We start from the raw sequence: 22,878 nt of genomic DNA on the forward strand, positions 1-22,878 counted from the left end.
ATGCATGAGGGCAGCCCCAATGTTAGCCTATGAAGGGAGCAGGCCTCACAGTAGTGTAAAAACGAATTTAAGAGTTTTACACTACCAGGACATATAACTACACAGGTACATGTCCTGCCTTTTACCCACACAGCACCCTGCCCTAGGGGTTACCTAGGGCACACATTAGGGGTGACATATGTAGAAAAAGGGGAGTTCTAGGCTTGGCAAGTACTTTTAAATGCCAAGTGGAAGTGGCAGTGAAACTGCACACACAGGCCTTACAATGGGAGGCCTGAGACAAGGCTAAGGGGCTACTGAAGTGGGTGGCACAACCAGTGCTGCAGGCCCACTAGTAGCATTTAATCTACAGGCCCTAGGCACATATAGTGCACTCTACTAGGGACTTACAAGTAAATTAAATAGCCAATCATGGATAAACCAATCAATAGTACAATTTACACAGAGCATATGCACTTTAGCACTGGTTAGCAGTGGTAAAGTGCCCAGAGGTCAAAAGCCAACAACAGGGCAGAAAAAAATAGGAGGAAGGAGGCAAAAAGTTTGGGGATGACCCTATCAAAAAGCCAGGTCCAACAATGTGAAATGCCTACATGGGTAATACATAACAGTCATAGGTTCCGTGCCCCTACCAACAACTTAGGAAATTCAAAAAATGTTCTTCACACATCAGCTTATGAGTTCTGGAAATACACACATTTTCATCTCAAATATAGGCTTTTCAAGTTTGGTCTACGTATATTAATTCAAACAAGCATACGCTTCTAATTTATTAAACTGGGATGCACACACAAAGCTACTTGCAGGTAGCTGAAAAGCTACCAGCAGTTCACAAGCTACTCATTGGAGAAGCCTGGTTTAGAGAAGGTTGGCACACGAAAGCCACATTAAGACTGGGCTCGTTTTGGGCTCAAGAGTCCCAGATGACCTCAAGCTGACAGAGTTGGGGCATGTGGCATAAGCTTTCAGTGCCTCGCTCACTTCTAGCTGCAAGAACATTTCCTATCTTGTTTAAAGCAAACACCCTCTTCAAATGATTAGCGTTAGGGCATACATTAGAGACCAAAATTGTTCTGAATCGTTTCTCCATTAAGATTGCTTACCTTGGGTTAACTTCCAAATGGTAATTGCTTGCAATGGTGCTGATTTCAATTTTCTTTTTAGAGGGGGTCTATAAATGTGAAAAAAAGTAAAACGTGAGATTATTATAAAAATGTATGTTTTGCTCATTCATTTGTCCGGTCTACTGCCATAACGAACTAGTAGTTATATATAATATTTATTATGTAACTGGGATTACAAAACATAAAAATGAACAACAAATGTGAAAAAAAAAATTAACAAAATACATAAAAACAAAACATCACTGGAATGGTGGCCATGAGCAACCAAGGTAACAACACATTATTATGATTGAATAGTGCTAAGGAATAGAAGGAAAATGATTCTTAAAACGGTCTACCATTACAAACTCCCAATACAACAGAACCAGAGTAAAATGATGAACATGAACCAGACAGAAACTTCTCCTCTAGGAAGTGAAAAAAGCACATGGAATGGCGCAGCTCATGATGGAAGAGCAGGGGTGTGGAATTACTATTACCCAACGCCCTGGATATACTGACAAGTTTAAAGCTCTATTTTGTCCGTCCAACAAGCAAAGATTCTCTCAACCCTACTGTACTATAACCTGACAATCAATTGTTTTAACTTGCAGTCCAAAATCCATGTATATAATTGTTTTCACCCGTAATTACAGTAAACATGGTAAGCAGAACCAGCACTGTGCAACTCTGTGCTCACAGCTAATAAAAAAGAGTAAGTGCCCATTATTTCGATGGTGAGTTCAGTTGTGAAATAATAGTATGTTTGCTTTTTTCTATGCAGCCTTTCATATTTTGCTTAGAAACGCTGCTTCTCATTAGTGCAAAGTGCCTGAGAGTCGGTTTGGGTAGCTGGGGTGATTTGTGTAGCTGGGGAAAGTAGCAGGAGACTGCACAACCCACCCGATCTTTACTCCTAGGAAGACTGTTAGCCGGGGCGCCACGGCACACAAGAGCACTGGAAAGGCGGCGGACAAGTCACCTGTAGGGTGTAAGATGTCAAAGTGGACATCTTAGTGTTTTCCATCAGCCAGAAAAAGCAAAGTATGTCTACTGTGGCCACACAGATAAATCATGGCCAGTGTGGGAACTGGTGCCCCTAGGAACAGTGCAAGTCACAACTGGGTGCCTCTACGAGAGGCTATTTAAGAGGGCTCAAAGCTGCTGCTCATCCGCTTTCCTCCTGTGTGGCCACAGTTAAAGCTTTAAGAGCACGACGTTATTACATGATGTTTCTGACTTTCAGTACTGCAAGCAGAGTTAAAAGGGCGATCTCAATACAAGAAGTACAGTACGCCCCCCCAAAAATGGAGATTGGGACACCAATGTTATGTACTTGGGCCTGAGAAGAAAGAGACCGCAACCCCTTTATCGGTTGAAGTTGGTATCCTAACAACCGGGGGCTTGCTTTTAATCGCTCTGTCTCAGGGGTACAGCAACTCAAGAGGATGCAGCTCTACTTGAGAACAGCAAGCACTGGATGTCGACGTATCTTGAATTCTGTTAAGGGTAGCTCTGGATTAGTATTCAGGGTGGGGTGTCAGCGATTAGATTTTAACACAACGCCGAACACTTGGATCGCCCATGAGCTAAACCTTTGTGTCAATAAGGCTAATAATAACTTGCAAGAGTTTCTCCCAATCAAAAACTGTGTGGTCTACCTTTGTGTTGTATGTAGAAGCATCAATGATTGGGTTGCAATAATGTATGTTGTTTGGTGTGGATATGCTAAACAAAAGGATGTTACGCAGCACCCAGGCGAGCCTTCTCACATCCACAGAACCAAACATCTGTTATTTAAATAGTCCCTCTGGTCCAGCACAAAGCAGTTCTTTCCAGCACAACCAGCTCTAGTAAAAGATGCTGTTAGAGTTTGCCAGTCTTCTGAAAGGCATGCAGCGCTTTGGGAAAGGCGCTAGCCAAGGATAAGCTGGGAAGAAAAAAAAAAAAAAAACATCATTACTTCGAGACAATAATGAAAGTAGCCGAAGCTACCAAAATTGCTTACAGCGCGCAGTGAGAGACTGTACTACAACACCACAACCCACTTCAGTCTTGCCTTTCACCGAGGAAAGAGAGGGAGAGAGGGAGAGAATGATTCACCAAAGCGTCCCTGACACGCATCTTTACATGCTGGGAGACTAGCAAGTCAGCTTGTGGAATCACAACTACAGGTTAAGCACGTTTCTTACAGGGCCATTTAAAAGAATACGCCAATTCATGTTGCAGCTAAGTGGGCACAAACACGATCTTGTGCATGGTTTCTAACTGCTAATCTAGCACAGGTTGGATTTATCTTTCCCAATCAATAATACCCACCGATATGTTGTCACTGATGATGATTAACTGAAAATGGTATGACTACAACATCGGTGTGCCATTTCCATTTCAAAGAGCAATCTGGATAACATATCACTTATTTCTTTTCGTTTGAATTGCATCAGCAATTTTCATGGGTCACTTTTCACATAACCATGCTATCTTGGAAAAATACAATGACAAGTAGCTTATCAGATCCCAGACACCAAATCACAACACCCTTTGTTCCCGCTTACTGTACTGCCAAAAATAGAGAAGCTATTATTTTTTTGTGCATTAACATGTTGGCCACCTCGTACAACTGCTAGAAAAATGACTTTTAGGTGCCAGTCTTTCCGGGGCAATAGTCAGTGGCTAGGTTGCAAGTTCCCCTCTCAGACTGCATGTCCACTTTGTGAGAACGTTGCACCACTGTCAAGTGCAGCACAACTTACAATGTGCCTTTTAGAGTAGCAAGCGGCCTATGGCGAGTGAGTAGATGGCAAAGGAGTAGAAAAAAGTTGCCATAGAAACGAAAGTGGGTATGAGCCAGTGTGCTTGTGAGTGAATGAAGGGGAATAGATCTTTGGTGTGGCAGTCAAATTAAGCTTGCGGTGACAGGGAGGAGCTGAAGTGGAATGGAGTGCGTGTTAAGAGGGTAGACGAATAGGGAGCATGTCGTGGGTGATATGAGAGCAGCACAGCAGAGAGAATAGATGGAACATGCTTGTGGTGGCTAGAAATTGGAGGAAAAGTAGGAATGTGGCTAGCAGTGGATGAGTGAAATTGCAGGAATCAGAGTGGGATACCATGAAGCAACCATGAAACATGTGGTAAGAAAATGGCAATGAAAGGAATGAAGCCTACATTGTAGGATAGTGAAGTAAAGTGGAAGGAAAATGAGCCTATACTGTAAGAGTGGAGGACAAGGGATATGGAACATTTGAGTCTCCCTCAGGTGTATGGGGATATGTAAGGCTATGGTGCGTGTGAATGAAGGAAACAAAAGTATCACCCATCAAAATTATTTAGGTAAAATCTGGGACAATTTGATCTTATTCCAAGACAAGTAGATTTCTGTCACTTTTGGTCCCTTGGGCAAGTAGAATTTTTAACAAAATCCACACCCCTGGAAGACAACTACTTACTAACAATTGTCAACTCATCATTCCAGTATGTGAGTTGTACAGAGATCCCTCTTTATCCAAATAATCAAAATGAGCAAAAAAGCTGAATAACTATCACCCACACACAGCATGTATGATTAACAGGCCATGGTGTAAATACTGTAAAATGCTAACATTAATATTGTATACATGGCGGTGCCCTTGCAGGAGCCTTGAAGCGACCGGTAATTGAAGATCAACTGCATGTTATCACCATGTCACCAACAGACAAGTATTTCTACATAACCGTCAACCAGAGTCACATAACATCTTACACACCTGGCACGGAAGTGCACCAAAAAGTTCTCATATGGGCCAGCAAATTAGAGATGGAGACACAGAATCAGCATCTTCGGAAATGAACTGAGGAACAATCATACAGTCAGGCATTTTCCAGTACCGCACATATAAAAGGGTTGAGAAGATGGGTGTTTCTAGGGTAATGTCACGGAGGATGTCGAGAACAGCCACAAAATCAGAACGAGTTCAAACATTCCCAAGGTATTTTCCATTCAAAATATGCAAAGTAACTTTCTAAAAATGGAAAATAAGTGTGCAATAGTCTTGTTCAACTCTTATATTTTAAGAGATTAAGGGTGATGGAGTTTCGTTATCTAGGAATGTAGCAAATTAGGTTTTTGATTGAGGGGATGAAGATCCTTCTCAAGCAACAACCACAATCCCAGTCAGGGTGAAACACAAAGGTCATTAAATTTACTTGTGCTTAACCCTCTGATAGCATATACATGAAAGCAGTCAGGTTTAACTTAAAGACAAGGTGTAAAGTATTTATGCAGCACACAAACAGTAATAAAGTGAAGACACAATAAAAGAAAAATCCCACACCAATTTAGATAAATAAGCGACAATTTCAATAAGTAAGTTGATACCAAAATGAATATATTTCAATTAGTAGAAGAGGACAGGGGTGTGGAATTTAATAAAATATCTACTTGTCCATGGGACAGGTTGCGCCCTAAATCTACTTGTCCCTTTGTTGGCATGTAGTGCGGCGACAAATTATGGCAGCAATCTCATTATGTAAGAGCTCTGATAATAGCCTCTCTGATTATGCTTGGGCTACTACTATAATAGGGCTTGAATATTTGCAATTTCAATCCCTACTATAGCAATTTCCTTATTTTGCCACCTTTCCGCAGATCTACATACTGGGGATGGAGGAAGCAGTATGCAATAGTTCCAGATCTGGAATGCCTTTGAGTCTGCAAACCTAATAACTTGTATGTTTTAAGGATTCTATGTCAGGACCGGAGGCGAGGATTATGCCTTCTTTCTTCCTTTATTTCGTACACAGCAGCGTCAACGTAACACACAAACTACTTTCCCATAACACCTAGGGGAAAAAAACTACAAGTCCTATGACCAAGAACCAGGTCCCTTCAAGTCTATTCGGGTCACTCCCCTTGTGACATCCTCTTTCTTTCCTGCTACCGAGCACTAGGTACACGTTTTTCTTCTCTTCTATGGTTTTGAATGTTGAATTAGTGTTTTCTTTACAGCGGGCTCGTTCACAGCCCTAATCAGTGCCACAGAAACGCACTTCAGTGTTGCTCTCGTGGCAATAGTTAAGTCTTGGGGTCGTAACAGAGCAGTGCGGCATTCCTGCCGCTAGGGGCATATTGATCGGACACCCGTAATCAGTTTCTGACACTGAAACTGACATCCGCGTCACACATTCAATTGCACATGCCTCCTCTCCCTGAGCCACCTGGAAGCCTGACGCCCACGGCATGTGGGTCTGAACAGAGCGGCACTTAGTGCCAAATCCTTATCAGTGTAAGGCAGGTTTTTCCTCTACCCTATCCTCCCCCCCCCCGACACCTGCCAAGCGCATTCTGTTAGGCATTTTGTCACACTGTGGCTGCCTAAGGGGCCCAGCCCAGGCAGAAACTCTTCACAGAAATTTCTGCCCTATAGATCTAAAGGGCGTGGGGGCCCCAGGGAGGATTCCATTTGATTGGCGCTTGGTGCTTAATAAACCTGCTACTTGGTAGCTTAAAATTTTCCTCAGGCAGCTCACAAGTTTTTTGCACCTCTGTCTTATACATTGTTTTGGAGATGGGAGACGAATATATAGAGGAGTCGTCCCTTCAGGTGCTTCCAAAAGATGATGAATTTGGTCAAGCGGTGGATGCCTCAATACACCAGGCAGTAGCAATGGAACCTTTTGAATGCCATTTGCTTGAATTGGCCTGCGCCTGCTCCCTACCCATAGAGGGTTCCCTGGACGACCTCTCCTTGGGGGCATCCCTTTTCAAACACCTGCCTCAGAAGTGCAAAGCGGAAAAACCTGCAGACCTCAATATCTTGGATTCCTTCAAGAAGGCCTTTATTTATTCTACCCAAGACAACCCTCAGGGCCCATTAGAGTTACCCCTTGTATCAGATGACGGGTATTCACCGGATGAAGCAGGATCATCCCGCCCTTGGCACCCTTTGTCCCTGGAGGACCCCAAGGTCCCAGAGCCTGTGTCAGACATGGTTGAACCTGAGTATCTCATCCATTCTCGCTCTTCGGAGTGGGTCCCTACCGATAAAGTAGCCAAATAAGTGGCTAGCCGCCTCCCCAAGCCCTTGGATAAGGAGGTCAGGGCCTGTCTCAAAGCAGAATGCCCACGCCCTTCCCGTCCTGGGAAGGTGGCACTAACTCACGAACTGGGTCCCCGCATGGCCACCTTCCTTCAAAAATACTTCAAGGACCCTAAAAAAGGGATTGATAGATCCTGGCGTTCATGGCAGGATAAACTGCTGGATGTCAGTGAGCCTCTGACGAAGAATCTTGACTTGGCGGAGGAGGCTAAAGCCACAAATTCCCCCATTTCGCCGTAGACTCTGTACGGCTGGGCGCAAAGAGCGATAATTTTTCTGGGTAACGCCAATTGCGCCCTATCCACTGAAAGATGGCATTTGTTTCTCCTTAAGGTGGATCCCAAGCTAGGCGATCTGGCATCGACGGAGGCAGGCCCCGCGGCCCAAGGGGGGCTGTTTGGGGAGCCCTTTATAAAGGAACTGGGCAAGTTTGTAGCGACGTTCACCTTGTTGGAGAAGGGACAAACGTCAATCAAGCAAATTTTCACCCCAAAAATTTTCACCAGGGCCAGCCATGGCCAAAAGGTCGCTTCTACATCCAAAGCCCTCTCAAAGGCTTCAGACGCCCACAAGATCCGCCCCATCAAGGGGAATTCTTCAACACTCGGAGACCATACAGGGGTCGGATTTCGAGAGGCTCCTCCAGGCTACAGTTTCAAGCCCAGTCAGGTAAGGTTCTTCAATTCTTCCCACTTAGATCTGGGGTGCAGGCAGGCATGGTCAAACACAATTGGGAAAGGCTCACATCGGAAGCATGGGTTTTGCAAACCATTCATCGCTTTTGCATAGAGTTCTATGGTACCCTAATAAAGCCACTTTCCCCACGCCCACTTCAGTTTGCCGAAGATCAAGCTGCCTTGATCGACAAGGAGGTGGTGGATCTTCTGCAAAAGAATGCCATAGCCAAGACAACGGTTTTTGAGAAATATTTTTCTGGTGGAAAAACAAGTCGGTGGGCAATGTCCGGCAATCAACCTCAGGGAATTCAATGGTTGGTTAGTGTACCGCCATTTCAAGATGGAGAGCATCCATCTTCTGCTGGATCTCCTGAGACCCAATGACTGGGTGGTATTTTGGATCTTCAGGATGCCTACCTGACGATTTCGATATTTTCCCCTCACTGCAGGTTTCTGCAGTTCAAGTAGAGACGTCAAGTCTACGAGTTCAAGGCCCTTCCTTTCAGCCGGTCCTCGGCTCCTTGGTGTTTCACCAAGGTCGTCAAGCCGGTGATGGAACATGTGAGAGCTCAGGGCTTTCGTCTTATAGTGTACCTGGACGATATCCTCATCATGGATCAATGTCCATTCCGTTTGTCAAACCAACTCCAAGTGGCAGTCAATCTTTTAGAGGACTTGGGTTCAGTCATCAACAGTTGCAAATCCTTATTGGTTCCTGCTCGTCAGACCACCTTCTTAGGGTTTGTGATAGACTCAGTGGAGAAATCTCTGAACCTTCCTACGAGAAAGATCGTGAAAATACACAGGGAACTCAAGAACACTATAACGAAGAACTCAACTTCACTCCGACAGATCACCAGGGTGGTCGGTTAACTATCTTCTTCAATCCAGGAGATCTTTCCGGGCCCCCTTCGTTACAGGGCCCTACAAAGCCCAACGGCCTCTGACTTGCGCAAAGGCCTTCATTACACAGACAAGGTATCCCTCACAGACGAAGTGCAGGAGGAAATGAAGTGGTGGCTGATGCATATGGAGGCCTGGAACAGCCGGAGCCATATTGGATTCCGATCTGGTGATAGAATTTGACACCAGCAAGTCTGGATGGGGAGCGAGTTGCGGGGACTCTTGTACAGGGGGAAAATGGTCCGATGAGGAACGCAAGCTAAATCAATTGCCTAGAGCTGATGGTGGGTTCTTTTGCAATAAAATGTTGGACAAACGATCGGGTCCTGTGTACGGTCCTGTTGAAGATGGACAACCGATCAGCAGTCCGATACAATCAACAAATTGCCGCCCCCTCCCCCCCCCAACCAGTCCAAGATGTTGACAGACTTACCCAAAGATCTTTGGTAGTTTTGTGTCAACAAGAAAGTTTCCGTTACTGCAGAATACCTTCCGGGCGCTTCCAATTCAGTAGCGGACTGGTACTCCTGACAGTGGTCAGATACGAGTCTGTGGCGCCTGGACCCATTGGTCTTCTGGTGCTTGGATACCCTCTGGGGTCCATTCCTGATAGACCTGATTGCGTCCAGACTGGATTACCAAGTTCCTCGCTTCTTCAGTTGGAGGCCAGATCCTTAAGCGATAGCAATGGATGCTTTTTTTCTACAGGACTGGTCCACGGAACATGGGTATGCGTTTCCCCCTTTCACGATGATCGTAAGATTGACAGCACATGTGTGCAGACAAAAATGCAAAGGTAGTCCTGATCACTCCTTGCTGGAGGTCACAAGTCTGGTTTCTGGTTCTTCTGAAACTTTCTTGGGATTCTCCAATCCTTCTACCCCTCGTTACACATCTCCTCTGGGACCCCCTGGGAGCCTATCACCCTTTGGTGGGGCTAGGCCGAATGATGCTTATGGCCTGGCGGATTTCAGGTAACGCTGGAGAGCCCCAGGATTATCGGAGGAAGCTGAAAACATGCTGGCAGTGGCATGGGCAGATGGAACAAACAAGCGTTATAAGTCAGCATGGTTCAGGTGGGTACTTTGGTGTGTTCAAAATGGTCACAATCCCTTGGGTGCCAAGTGGCCCCATCTTGAATTTTTTTTAGCTTCCCAGGGGTTAGCGTACTGAACAGTAAATTCTCACCGGTCAGCTATTTTAGCAGGCCATCTTCCGCTGGATGGCTCCCCAGTGGGTGAACATTCTCTGGATTGCAAACTGATGAGAGGAATATGTTTCACTTTGCCACCAGAGCCACGCTACTCGGCTCTTTGGGATGTGAATCTTGTTCTTAACCTCTTTCTGTCTTGGCAATTGAACACTTTTTTATCTCGCAAGGAGCTATCGGCAAAATTGCCCATACTTTTATGCCTGGTCTCATGTCGTAGGGTATCCAACGTGAGTGCTCTGGATATTTCGGGCTGTTAGTTCGATCCGGATGCCATGACATTCCACATTTTCCAGGTGGACAAAAAAAAATGAGGGTGGTCTCTTACCCCAGCCTTCCGCAAATCTCCCAAATTGCGTGTAGTGAGTCGTCTCAAGGCATATGAGGGAGGAATTTAGACCTCTGGGAGAGACAATTACTTATCTCATTCAGGAAACCTCATAAGGCAGTCTCATCCCCCACTATTGCGAAATGAATCCAGTGGATAATGCAGGGGGCGGGGATTAACGTTACGACATTTGGTGCCCACTCAGTACGAGGGGCAATGGCCTCTAAAGCTTTCCGTTTAGGAGCCAGATTGATTATGTCTTCCAATGTAGCAGATTGGTCTTCGGATTCCATGTTCAAACGGGCATAATCCTCACCTCCGATCCGGACATAGAATGAAAAAATTCCTAGTAAACATGAAGGAAAGTTTTAATTCTATCAAGGGCACGGAGGCGAGGATTATTCCCACCCTTGGCTTATCAAGACCATTACCCAACCCTAAGGATCTCGTCAATTTTACAACATAAGGTATAAGTAATGTTGACATGTTTTTTCTGAATGACCTTCTTGAATAGCTTTATAGTATTTATGTGAGATTGAGAAATGTTTTAGGACGCTAGATAGTTGTTTTATTGTGCTTAATTGTGGTTCACATTTCCACTGTTAGACTGCTATGCAAATATCCGTTGGCGTTAGATTACCAGGTTGTTCCTTCTTTTGTTGATAGGCACTGAAGTATCCAAACAGGAACGAGGGAAGATTAAGATCAGCCTACCTTCACGCAGTCAAGAACAAGGACGTCACAAGGGGAGTGACCCGGATAGACTTGAAGGGGCCTGGTTCTTGGCCATGGGACTTGTAGTTTTTTCCTCCAAGTGTTATGTGAAAAGCCGTTTGTGTGTTACATTGAAGCTGCTGTGTATGAAATAAAGAAAGAAGGCATAATCCTCGCCTCCGAGTTCTTAATAGAATTTAAACTTTCCTTCATGTTTACTAGGATACTAGGAAATTTTACTTTTCACCAGCTCTTCTCTAATATTTTCCCATAATGAGAAAGATTGGAAATTAACTCCTGACAATGGCAGAAGCAGATGTTCTTCCAGGGCCGGGAAAAAAGTGGTTGGAGGGAAAGTGAACTTGTAAACGCTCAACAGATTTTCACATGAGCAAATCTACACATGCATATTTGCTTGAGCTAAAATACAGTTCAAATATTTTCTAGCAGTACAATTTCCTGGTATACTTCTGAAAGTTCTTGTGCATTTATAGAAGCCACAAATTCAAAGACATATACCATGGGTGCAGTTTAGTGACTTTCTTTAAGAATATGGTCCCTAATGAGGTCTGGCATTAACAAAGACATTTTTTTTTTTTATTAAACTTCTATTTCTCTCTCTATCCATCTATTGGCTGGCTTTACTGTGACTGATTGCATTCTGCTCTTCCACAAGGAGCACATTGGCACACAAAGTCGTATTGTTCAGTGCCAGGAACTACTGTGGCAATCAGTGGCATAACAAAACTGGAAGGGGGGGGGGGGGGGGGGGGGGAGGCCTGCAAAGAATACGGAGTGCCCCGTCATCCAGACGGACTCATGGCTGGTGCTGTGTTGAGGGGGGCCCTGGAGGGGGCCGGAGGGGCCTTTGTGATGCTACTGGTGGCAATGTGTGCTTTTTGAGACCAAAAACTTTTTTTGATTTTTGCCAGTGTTTGTTGCAATGATGAGGGCCTGGCCGCTCTCACAAAAATAAAGTGTTACAAAAGCCATGCCAAAACAAGACACTCATTGACAAAATCAAAACACTCACAAAATATGTTGGATTTCTTGGCTTTCTTCATGCTTCCCATAATCTTGTTGAAAATTGTTACACTGATTTTCCATTAGGAATATTGTTTGGAAATACTAGCATGCATCAACACATTTGGCTAAATGACACTTCAAAGAAATAGCAGCTAACATTTCATAGTAGCAAAAAAAATAAAAAATTCCTACTTGCATTTTTTTTACCTGAAAATTGTATTTTGAACGCAAAGAATCATCACACTTGCTTACAAGCTTCTGCAGACATTTGCATCCAATCAGAGAACATTCTGGGAGCATTATACATAGCCTCATATTGTTAAACTTTTCAAAGTGTGTACACTTTTTATTTTTACTAGAACCACTGTCAGTAGTGCAGTGTGACCTTAAAATCTTTATTTACAGCACTCACCCTAATAATGAAGGCTTTTCATTAATGAACCATAAATACAAGTTGGAACAGCATTAACATATGGCTACACATATTATCTCAACCGCAAACAGTTCCCTTTTCTGTAAACTGGCAGCCAAAGGGTTTATGCTGCAGAGGGTTGTGCCTACTTGTCCGAAGGACAAAATAAACATGAAAACTTGTTGCCCTTGATACCAAACAATATATCCCAGCATCAGGCGATAGGAATCCCGCATCCCCGAGAGGAGTTATAACATTTCAAAGTTTTGTAATGAAAACCAATGCCTAAAAGATCAAAGTGCCAACTGTGGACACTGAGTTGTGCGAGACCGGGGCAAAGTTGAAAGTTATGGCCGACCACAATTGAGAGAGGTTTGGATACAAGACATGGATTGGGCTTGGAATCGGTTTACTTTCGAACTTAGATGAATTTTTGAAGAAAAATATCTGAGAAGGTAACGATCAACGGAGGAAGCCAGACAGCAGCGTCTAAAGAGTCATCTTCATCAGGGAGCAGGTGGACAAATTTGTGGTAAAGATTTCTACTTTGTCTCTTTTTCAAAAATCTCCAGCAGGACAAAGCTGCGGGTTGTGGTCGAGGTGAGTTCCACAAGGCTGGATACTTCAGAAGAGGAGCCACTTAACAGGATATCGTGCTTCAGAGAAGAGAGATACATTAAAATCAGGCCGACTGGCAATCCATTTTGGGCAGATCCGCAAGCAGGTAGGACCCGGTCTCCCACAGGTTCTCAGACCACGTTAAAGTGAAAACATTTCCAGGCCCAAAGTTCTGGATTTTGGCTGTTTGGGCATCTTTAGCACCACTTTCAAGGGTCCAGGACTGAGTGGGCAAGACTTACTTCAAGCAGCATCCAGGTGTGGGTTTAAGGGTGTTGGAGCTTTTTGTGCCCCTTTACCTCAGAACAGGAGGCAAGCCAACTAGCCCTTGGCGTCACTGTGGTAATCCTGTGATCAAGCAGCAAGGCAAGCCTCAAGCTGTAGGGCAGTTGTCAGATGACAAGGAGGCTTCAAACACCAGGGCAGTCCTTCGAAGTACAAGGCATCCATTGTGGGGTGGTCACCCACAGGTTCAGAGGTGAACTGAAGAGTTGGTCTGAGGGTCCAATATTTATACCTGGTGCCAGCATCTGAAGTGGAAAAAACGCCTAGGCTTCCCCCCACATCTGGTTCTGGAATTTCCATCCTCCCCTGTCCACGCCAACTCCAATTCAGAGTTGTACAAATAAACACCAGGCCTCAAAGAATCTGAAAAATGTTAAGACCAGCATGTCTAGAGACTTGAATAACCTATTTCAACCTACCTGTAAGGCGCTTGACCTATTAACTCATCTCAAATTGTTTGATCCCAGGCATATATTTTATTTCACCAAGTCACCTTTTTCTTCATTGTCATGTAAGAGAGAACCTTCAAATATCGGAGTTCAGCATGTCTGCTGTACAAATAAAATCTCGATTTAGGAGACTAGACTTAGGTGTGCCTGATGGGCCATTCACCTCCTGATGGCCCATCGCCAGGCTGACAAGTCTTTCTGGGCTGAATGGGAGGGAGGAGCCGACACTTGCACATGAAAGGGTTGGCCCTGTCCCCACACAAAGAGCTGCATACCCCCTATAGTGAGTCTAGAGCTAAGGTAGGATGAGCATGGACTTTGTGAACTTTAAAGCTTTTTTCTGAAGTCTCCCCCACTTAAAAGGCACATCTGGGTATAGGTACTGGTCTCCTTACACCACCAACTCAGTACACTTCTGGACCTGTGAATACTCTGCCAGGAAGAAGAACTGTTGTGCTGCTGCAAGGACTGTCACTCTGCTGGACTCCTGTTTTGCTGAGCTGACCTGCTGCCCTTCTGGGAGTGAGTAGGACTGGACCTGCATCTCTCCATCCCAGAACCAAAGATACTCCAAGGGCTTGCCTCCTGTTTTATATAGTCGCAGTGACACAAAAGACTTCCAACACTTCTGCTAAAGCTCCTGGATCCATCTTCAACCAGTCCTGAACTCCAAGAGGCTCCCTTTAGCCAGTCTTGGGACATTAAAGTGGTTTGTGGCTCCTGAAATCCATCTTTTGGGCTCTTCATGAATGGGGCCACTTGCACTGGAACCACACCGCTTGCACGAAGAATCAGTGAGAGTCGCCGCAAGTTTGTCTCTTCGTACAGCAAGCATCGGCGCTTGCAACCTGGAGGCTCCAATCCGCCTGTCCATGCCAACTGGCCGACTCTTCGCACCCAACAACCACCGCCAGCAACGCTCTTGTTGCTCCCGTCAAACTTCTTCCCCGAGAACAGGACTCTTGGCTCAATTTGGAGTAGGTAAACTTCAGCCGGATTTACCTGGGACTGTGTCCAACCTGTGCTCCATCACGGTCGGCCTCAACTTTTGGATTCACCCTGGTCTACCCGAACTATCCCTGGTTAGCGCTTTATGCTTTTAAGCACTATACTGCATTGTGATCTTTAAAATGTCATATCTATACTTCTAATAATTCGAATTTGGTGATCTGGTCTCAGTTTATTCATAAAATTAAACTCCATTTGTCTAACAAGGTGTGGTGTTTTTGTGTTTTCAACATTTGACTATTTGGAGTGTTGCACACATACTTAAAATATTGCCTTTTAAGTTAAGCCTGACTGCTCTGTGCCAAGCAACCAGTGAGCACAGGTTAGCTTTTAGTGTGTATCTGACTTACCCAGACTAGGATCGTGGCTCCTGCTTGGACAGGGTACATACCTCTACCAATCAGAATCCCAATTTCTAACACTATCTACTGAAATACATTTTGAAATATTTTAGTTCATTTACAAGCCATTTAAATGTTGCTTGCACAGCATGCTTTTCAGACAGTTGACTTTGAAAATTCTTCTAGCTTTGCAGTCAGAGAAATAAAAGTAAACACCAATCTCCAGCATAAAATAAGCAGCAATTTGTTGTAAGACATTAGATATTTGACCTTTGAATGCACAGCAAATGTGACAAGATAAAAACAAAGTTTAGACATCAGTTTTGCATATTCATTTTCTGAACGACCAGAACACCAGTTGTTTGTCAGATGGATCTCTCTTGCCAGACTAGGCCAGTGGACCCTTAAAAACAGCTCGCCCCCATTAAAATCTGAGTCACCATAGCGAGCGAGCAAGTAGATTTCTCGAGGCTTGAACACTATTCCTAAACCAATTACCTTGGGGCACATTTAACAAATGCATAAGTTTCCGTCATACCCCTTTTTTGTCATTGGACTTTACCATATTAATTGATGCACAGTTGGTACAGAATGAGAAACGATCATAAGCTGTTACTCGGTTGATGCCTCTAGGTATTCTGTGTTTTTCTGTAACCAACAAACATTATGTATCCCTGCCATGAGAAGAGCCTATCAACCGTACTGCTATATTACTTTATAGATCGGCCCTCCGGCAAAAATATAAAAAAATAATAATTCAAATGAAAATAATGTCACACATTTCTATCTATTGTTTCCTACTTATTTTCATTAGTTTTTTATTTCAACAATTAGCTTCTTTTGAAAAGTCATGAGCAATACACAAAAATGACCCATGACTGAATTCATAATTTTGTCTACTTTTCATAAGTGTATAGATTTCCCAATCAAATAATGGGTTTCACATCCGTTTTCATCACAACATCTAAGAGGGTAGAAGCCTCAGCACTTAATATATTAGAGACAGGGGACCATAATAAAACGTTCTATCTGTGACCTCAATCCCAGCTCTCGCTATTTAAGGAGACACTACCCAGGGCAATTCTTTGAGGCAGAGTTTGTTTCAAAAGGTAATTAATTGGTAGGCATTTTATTTTTGGAGATGCATGTATTTCTATTGTAATATGAAGGGTAATAACAGTTAATCGTGTAGAGATGAGGTTATCAAACTTGCCTAAGGCTTGGCCATGAATAGGGCTGGTAGATCCTGAAGTAAATAAGAAGGTTGTGCTGCATGAAGACTCAAAAAATACTGAGTGAAGTCATTTACTTTGTGTCTACACAGGCAATTGATTTACCAATGTGACACTAAAGTGTTTCAAATTAAGGTTGTGCAATAATCCACTGGTTGTGAAAGTGAACCAAGTTCTTATCAGCAGTCTCTTAGCTGGTCCTATTCATAATTTTCACCCTTGAATTAACCGGAGTTGCTCATCAGTTCACACTGGACTGTATTGGAATTTGTTCCCACAACATGCCCTGTCCGGTTCATAAGCATACTCAAACTGTCAACAACGCCTATGATCTCTCAGAACCTTTCAGCCAGCAAAGTATCAAGCCTCTTGCTCTCTCATGGTTACTCAAGAAGCAAATAACACGCTCCAAAATACAGTCATTTATTCCATCCTCACGTCCTTTCCCAAAACATTAAAAATAAATGCTTAATCTGTTTTTCTTTAGTGTGAGTGATCAACTCCATAGAAACCCACTCTTTCATGTGCATAAAACTATTATCACCAAAACATGCAATCAAACCTCACCACCATTTCCTACACTGACATACCTCAACTGTTCGATACAGTGCCATCACCTCACAATGATAACACCAACAGACATTCTACATATCACCAACAAGTCACTGGACCACTTTCCGTAGTATCTCCTAATCACTTTTTTTTTTTTTTTTAAACATCAATTGGTGGTGCATGCATGCCTACTCCCCTATCTTTAAGCAGTCTCAAACACTGTTGTAGACTCACGCCTCTTTTCTCTTTGCATCCCATGGCAATATATCCATTTCAAGCTTATCCGACTTATCCTACCACTTCTGTCAAGATAGCACAAATATTTTCTTCATATAGATCTGCTTTTACCTTCACTCTGAGCTCAGATTGTTACAGCTATTTTACAAAGGATGGTCCTTTGCTCTTCAGCTTTATAATGCTGAACTTCTCAAGATCCCTGCTTCTTTAAAGTTACTCCTTCCTCCCCATAGGCTGTTCCAATACAGCTTAGCCAAGCAATACCCCTTGTTGACCTATTTTTGCAGATAGCCAAGCATCTTATAAACACCATGGTAAGATACCACCAACTACCATGTATCTGCCTAGCACTACTACCAGGATCATTTTCCCCTTTGGACAGTAATCAATTCTGCTCAATGTGCATTTTTTAAACTTCCCAAATTCCCACTTCTTGATTCAGATAAAATGGAAATGCCTGACTCTGAATTTGCCAACAACTCCCGTCTGAACCAAGCTCGGTCACCCGCAATCAATCAATCAAAAAAAAAATTGTAGAGCGCGCTACTCATCCATGAGGATCTCAAGGCGCTGAGGGGAGGGGGGGGGATGAAGGGGGGTGGGGGCAGGGATGGTCACTGATCGAACAACCATGTCTTGAGGTTCTTTCTGAAGACCAGGAGGTCTTTGGTTTTGCGAAGGTCAGTGGGGAGGGAGTTCCAGGTTTTGGGGGCGAGGTAGGAGAAGGACCTGCCTCCTGTGGTGGTACGTTGGATGCGGGAGACTGTGGCTAGGGCGAGGTCGGCTGATTGGAGGTTGCATGTTGAAGTTCACTCTTTCGTTGAGGTAGGTTGGGCCGGTGTTGTGGAGGGATTTGTGTGCATGGATGAGGATCTTGAATGTGATTCTCTTGTCTATGGGGAGCCAGTGAAGGGATTTGAGGTGTGGTGAGATGCGTTCGTGGCGGGGGAGGCCAAGGACGAGGCGTGTATCAATTCAGGAAATCTGTCTATCAATTCAGGAAATTTGTGATCATCCAATTGCTGGCTCCTATCCTTTCCAAAATAACTATGTTCTCCATTACCAGCACCACTGGAACGCACATCATGCTCAACTCCAACACCCACCTTCTCTACTGAGGCCCATCACTACATAATCTCTGCACCTATCCCACTCTTGACAATCCTGGTGACTGTCATTCATGAAAACATTCAACATTGTAGACAATGTCACCATTTGCATCCTATTCATTATGTATTGTGCTAATGATGTTCTGATGTAGTACACTGTTCTGTTTACAGGGTTCGTAAAAAATTATCTTCAGGGCATATACATACAAACCATAAGGATGCTTTAAAAGATTCAAGAACATAAATAACCTCCTCTAAAAACAAATAATAATAATAAAAATCAAAAGGCCTGGCAGGGACTGAACATCTACAACATGGGACAGTGCAAGTGCAGTTGGAGAAAAAAATAGACAAATTGAGTTCCAAAGCACTGATCACCTCTTAAAGTAACCAAAATTTCATTTGACCAACCACAAAATACTCAAAATCTACAGAAGATGGGGAATTTTACTAGTGCATTCCTGTAAATGGATGGCATAACAACTTCTATAAAAAAAAAAAAGACATATCTTACTGTGATTGACTGATGTTCTATCCTCAGCTTTTCCACTCCTGCTCCATAAAGTTCACGTAATAAACACATTATTCTGGTTTTCTTTCCAGCACCAGAGGGCCCATACACCAGAAGATGTGGGAAGTCTCCACACTGAACCTGCAAAGAGCAAAATACCCATAAGGAAAACTGTGTTCACAAAGTTAGACTTAATTTTACTGTTCATGGGAAACTCATTTTTGAGTTTTAAAAACTAGTGTGGGTAACAAGATGCAAATTCCCAAATACTGAGCAAAAGTGTGAAAGGGTTACATCATAAGTTATATCCTGACAATTAAATACTAGGACTTCTCTAGAAATAAAATCTGAGTACAATCTAAACAATATGTACATGCCAAAAGAATAGTAAATGTTTACAAAACTGTGATACAAGTGTATGTTTAATTCACACAATGAATTGTCTGTTAGCACTCTAGGGAGAACTTCTGCTTACAGTTTGATAAATGCCACTCAGTGCAGATAAGCAACCAGATGTACTAAATTAAAAAGCTATTTTGAATTTTAAAAGCCTTACATGATAATTCTTACAATAGCTTGTCTTGTGTTGTGTTTTGGCTCCTTGAGCCAAGCAAGACCAGCTGGTCGGCACTCCTTATAAACCTGATGGCTTGTCTATCTTTGTTTCCTGCTTGGCCTAAAACACTTCTATAGCTCAATTTCTTTTACATTCTTCCAACAAACCCTTTAATCCGGTGGAAGCCAAGGGGCAAAATGAAACAAATCCTTGTATGTTACAATGTGACAATAGAATTACAATACAATGAATGTACTTTGCATCAAAGCCCTGGTTATGTCAGATGTTGGGGGAATCTTCGGAGGTTATGGCAAAGTAAAATAATATGAGTTTCTACAAAATGTTTGGTTCAACAAAAGAAAATGAGGAATAAAACACACTGTGGCAGGAACTGTAAAGTGATTAGAAGCCATCATCCCCAATAAACCTTTTAGACCATACAAAAAGGAAGACAGTTGGAGGTCGAAGTACAGGTAAATAAATGGGCCAGTAGTTGTTGGTTAAGCAGTGTACCCTAGGTTTACCTTGACGGATGAAGTCAAAGAAGCAGCTCCTTAAACTTCATTTGAAACCATGTTTATATTTTCTCCAACACAAATGTGGATTTTGTCAATATCAGCACTCATCAATTCTGTGTTCTGATCAGCTTAGAAAAAAATCTAATCTACCCCAGAAAATGTCAAAATTCTAATGAGGGTTCACTCAACAAGGAAATGGCGATCCCGCTTTAACGTTCCACTACAATGCATTGAACTGGACTGTACATTATGCGCATGCTACAAACAATCGCAGCTGCAGATGTCATGGTTGGCAGAAGCTCTTGGAAAAGTCGTTCCCAAACTTTTTTTATTTTGAAAATACTGTTCCTATTTTGAAAATACTCGTCCTAGATTATTCCTAAAGAAAATAAAGAAATTCTTCCTGGATGGTTAATTATAAACTTGACCTGCTGAGGAGAGAGGCGTATTCTCTAGCTATACTGTGAGTGGAGAAGATTCAGCAGACAGCTAAAGAAGAACCGAAGAAAACCTTTCCTTCCCTACTCACGTGGGTGCCCAATTTCATAAAGACCTGTAAACGTGTTTTAGTGGTTCACACATACTGATCTTCTGGACAGCATATCAAAGGCAGAGAGCTGTATCAAACAGGTAAAAGTCTGACAGAAACAACATAATATAAACATATTGGTCATTTCATGATTTAACAAATTACGTGCATAGCGGCAGAACTGCCAACTTAACCAAAAATCCCACAGTGTGAGGACGGACGGTGCCTTGGAGGGGAGGCAGAAGCACCTAAGAGATATTTTTCACCCCAAACACCTTCCATTTAAAAAAAAAAAAAAAAAAAAAAAAAAAAAAAAAAAAACCATGCCCAAATCCTCGCCCGCCCCCCCCCACCCCCTCAAAAAAAAAAACCACCACCAAAAGCTTGCTGAGGCTTCTGCCAATGTCCTGGCAAAGGCATGTGCTCAGAACTGAACCATTCCGTCCTCACACCAGTCCACAGCACGTTTTTTGTACTTTTTACTCTAAATGAGTATCATTTCCCTGCATGAATGGGCTTTTTGTAAATGATGCGATAATAGCAGCATGTTCAGCTTCTGTTTTATTGAGTGTGAAATTCTCCTTGAATTTGTGCACAATATGTATTGTCTTGTGAGTATTTTTTTTTTTTTTATTTCCTATCTAGGTGAATATCGTTGGTGCTTGCTGTGTCTGTGCAGAGTAGGTGCTAGTGAATCTAGTTGCTCTGGCAAGCAAGTGGTATCATTTTTGAGTATATATGTCTTTGTGAGAAAGCCACGTTTTTACTACTTATTTGTCAAGTTATTTTATTAGTAAGAATTATGGCTAGCCACAAGATGACTGCTCAGCAGATTGTTGGTTGGTTTTTCAATCTTCCTCTCACCATGATTATGAGGCCGACTCTGCATCGGAGGCAGAAGAGAAAGTGCAAGATTCTGGCAGTAAATTTTCTGTCTGAGAGGAATCATCTGATGATGAAGTCACTCTCAGTGTGGAGGAAGTGCCCCTTTTAGAAGAGTACACTGATGTGACAATAGTGAAGCCAAAGCATCTGGATTCAGGGCTCGAAAAAACTACTCGACCACTCTCTATGGCTAGTTATAATTGACCAAATCGAGCTATTTTTTAGGACTTACTCGCCCCTTCTGGTGAGCTGACAAAGAACAGGTGTTCTGTTCAGTCAGGAAGTGGAGGGGCATTAAAAGATGCCTTTAATCTTGTTCTTATGTCACAGACAGGTCAATAGTGGGTTTGTCCTGCAATTAATTTCTCTTCTGACTGCAGAGTTCCAGGACTATGTAAGGTGGACTGTATGACCTGCTGTTTAAAGTGTAAAATAAAAGGATATAGGGTGTCGGGCTTTTCCTAACACACAACATTTAAATGACTAAGTCAACTGTACAAACATTTACAAATATATTTCAGTAGTTGTGAAAGCCCATTTTTTGTATTTGTGTGATGAAAAAATATTTTAATAGGATGAAAACAAATCAGAATACTTTACGTGTTGTTGTGCAAAGGATATGATTTCTGAAACCCTATTTTCACTGACTGTTAATACACTATATTGTTTTATCAGTAAAGCTGCAAGTTAGAAATGAAAGGTTTTTGGACATTTCTTGGAAATGTACTGTGTGTAGATGACAACATGATACCATGATGGTTTAGTAATATATTTATTAAAAGTGAGTGTTTAAACAAACTGAGAAACACTCCTGCCCTGATGGCAGTGCTGTTAGTAATCTAAAAGCAAGCCACATGTCTTCAATATGTGGGCTAGATTCTTGCGATACATGCAGCAAACTTTAGTCTACTTAATCAAACCAAAGAGTTTTTTTGTACTGCAGAAATGCTGAGCTCACAAATTAGAAGGTGCAATCATATATGAGAATAAAGAAAAAGGTGACTAAACTATTTGCCTAGGATCACACAATTTGACACCCGTTTATGGGTCAAGTACATTACAGTTAGGTCGAGTAGATTATTCAAGTTACTAGTCCTGCAGGTCTAGTAATTTTTTCAGATTTTTCAAGGCCTGGGTTTGCAGTTTGGGACTGCAATGCTTCCCATTAGAAGTGCTGAACTCTGGTTTGCCCCACAAATGGTGCAGCCAGTGTTGCATGGAGTACAGTGAACACTGTCTATAAATTTCTTTCTGTTGTTTATGGACGATGTATTTTTGGATAAGATTGTTGGCCAGACTAATTTGTTTGCTAAAATGTATTTGAGGGATAACAGTGCCAGACTTAAGCTCCACTTTAGAGCTACCCAGTGGACTCCCACAGGTCTGGAAGAGCTGAAGCAGTTCTTGGGTTTAACTTTGTTGATGGGCTTGATAAGGAGGCCGTCACAGTCTTCATATTGGTCTACTAGTCTCCTGATGGCAATGACTATATTTCCTGCAACCATGAGTCATGATCGGTATTTGCTTCTGCTTCGGATGCTGCACTTTGATGATATTGCTTAAGCATTGCCACAACTTGTGCCACTGATTGGGACGGTATT

The 22,878-nt window shown here is 42.8% G+C and overlaps 1 protein-coding gene across 1 annotated transcript in view; it reads right to left on the reverse strand.

Moving 5' to 3' along the window:
- RFC3 (replication factor C subunit 3) overlaps window positions 1-22,878 on the reverse strand; it is a 109,552-nt gene that overhangs the window by 74,264 nt on the left and 12,410 nt on the right. Inside the window, exons 2-3 of the mRNA XM_069205548.1 lie at window positions 18,793-18,930; window positions 1,104-1,171 (exon numbers count right to left, since the gene is read on the reverse strand). Of these exons, the coding sequence (XP_069061649.1) occupies window positions 1,104-1,171; window positions 18,793-18,930 (206 nt within the window). The remainder of the gene's footprint in view (window positions 1-1,103; window positions 1,172-18,792; window positions 18,931-22,878) is intronic.

The sequence above is a fragment of the Pleurodeles waltl genome, chromosome 8, assembly GCF_031143425.1.
Source record: "Pleurodeles waltl isolate 20211129_DDA chromosome 8, aPleWal1.hap1.20221129, whole genome shotgun sequence".
Classification (NCBI taxonomy): domain Eukaryota; kingdom Metazoa; phylum Chordata; class Amphibia; order Caudata; family Salamandridae; genus Pleurodeles; species Pleurodeles waltl.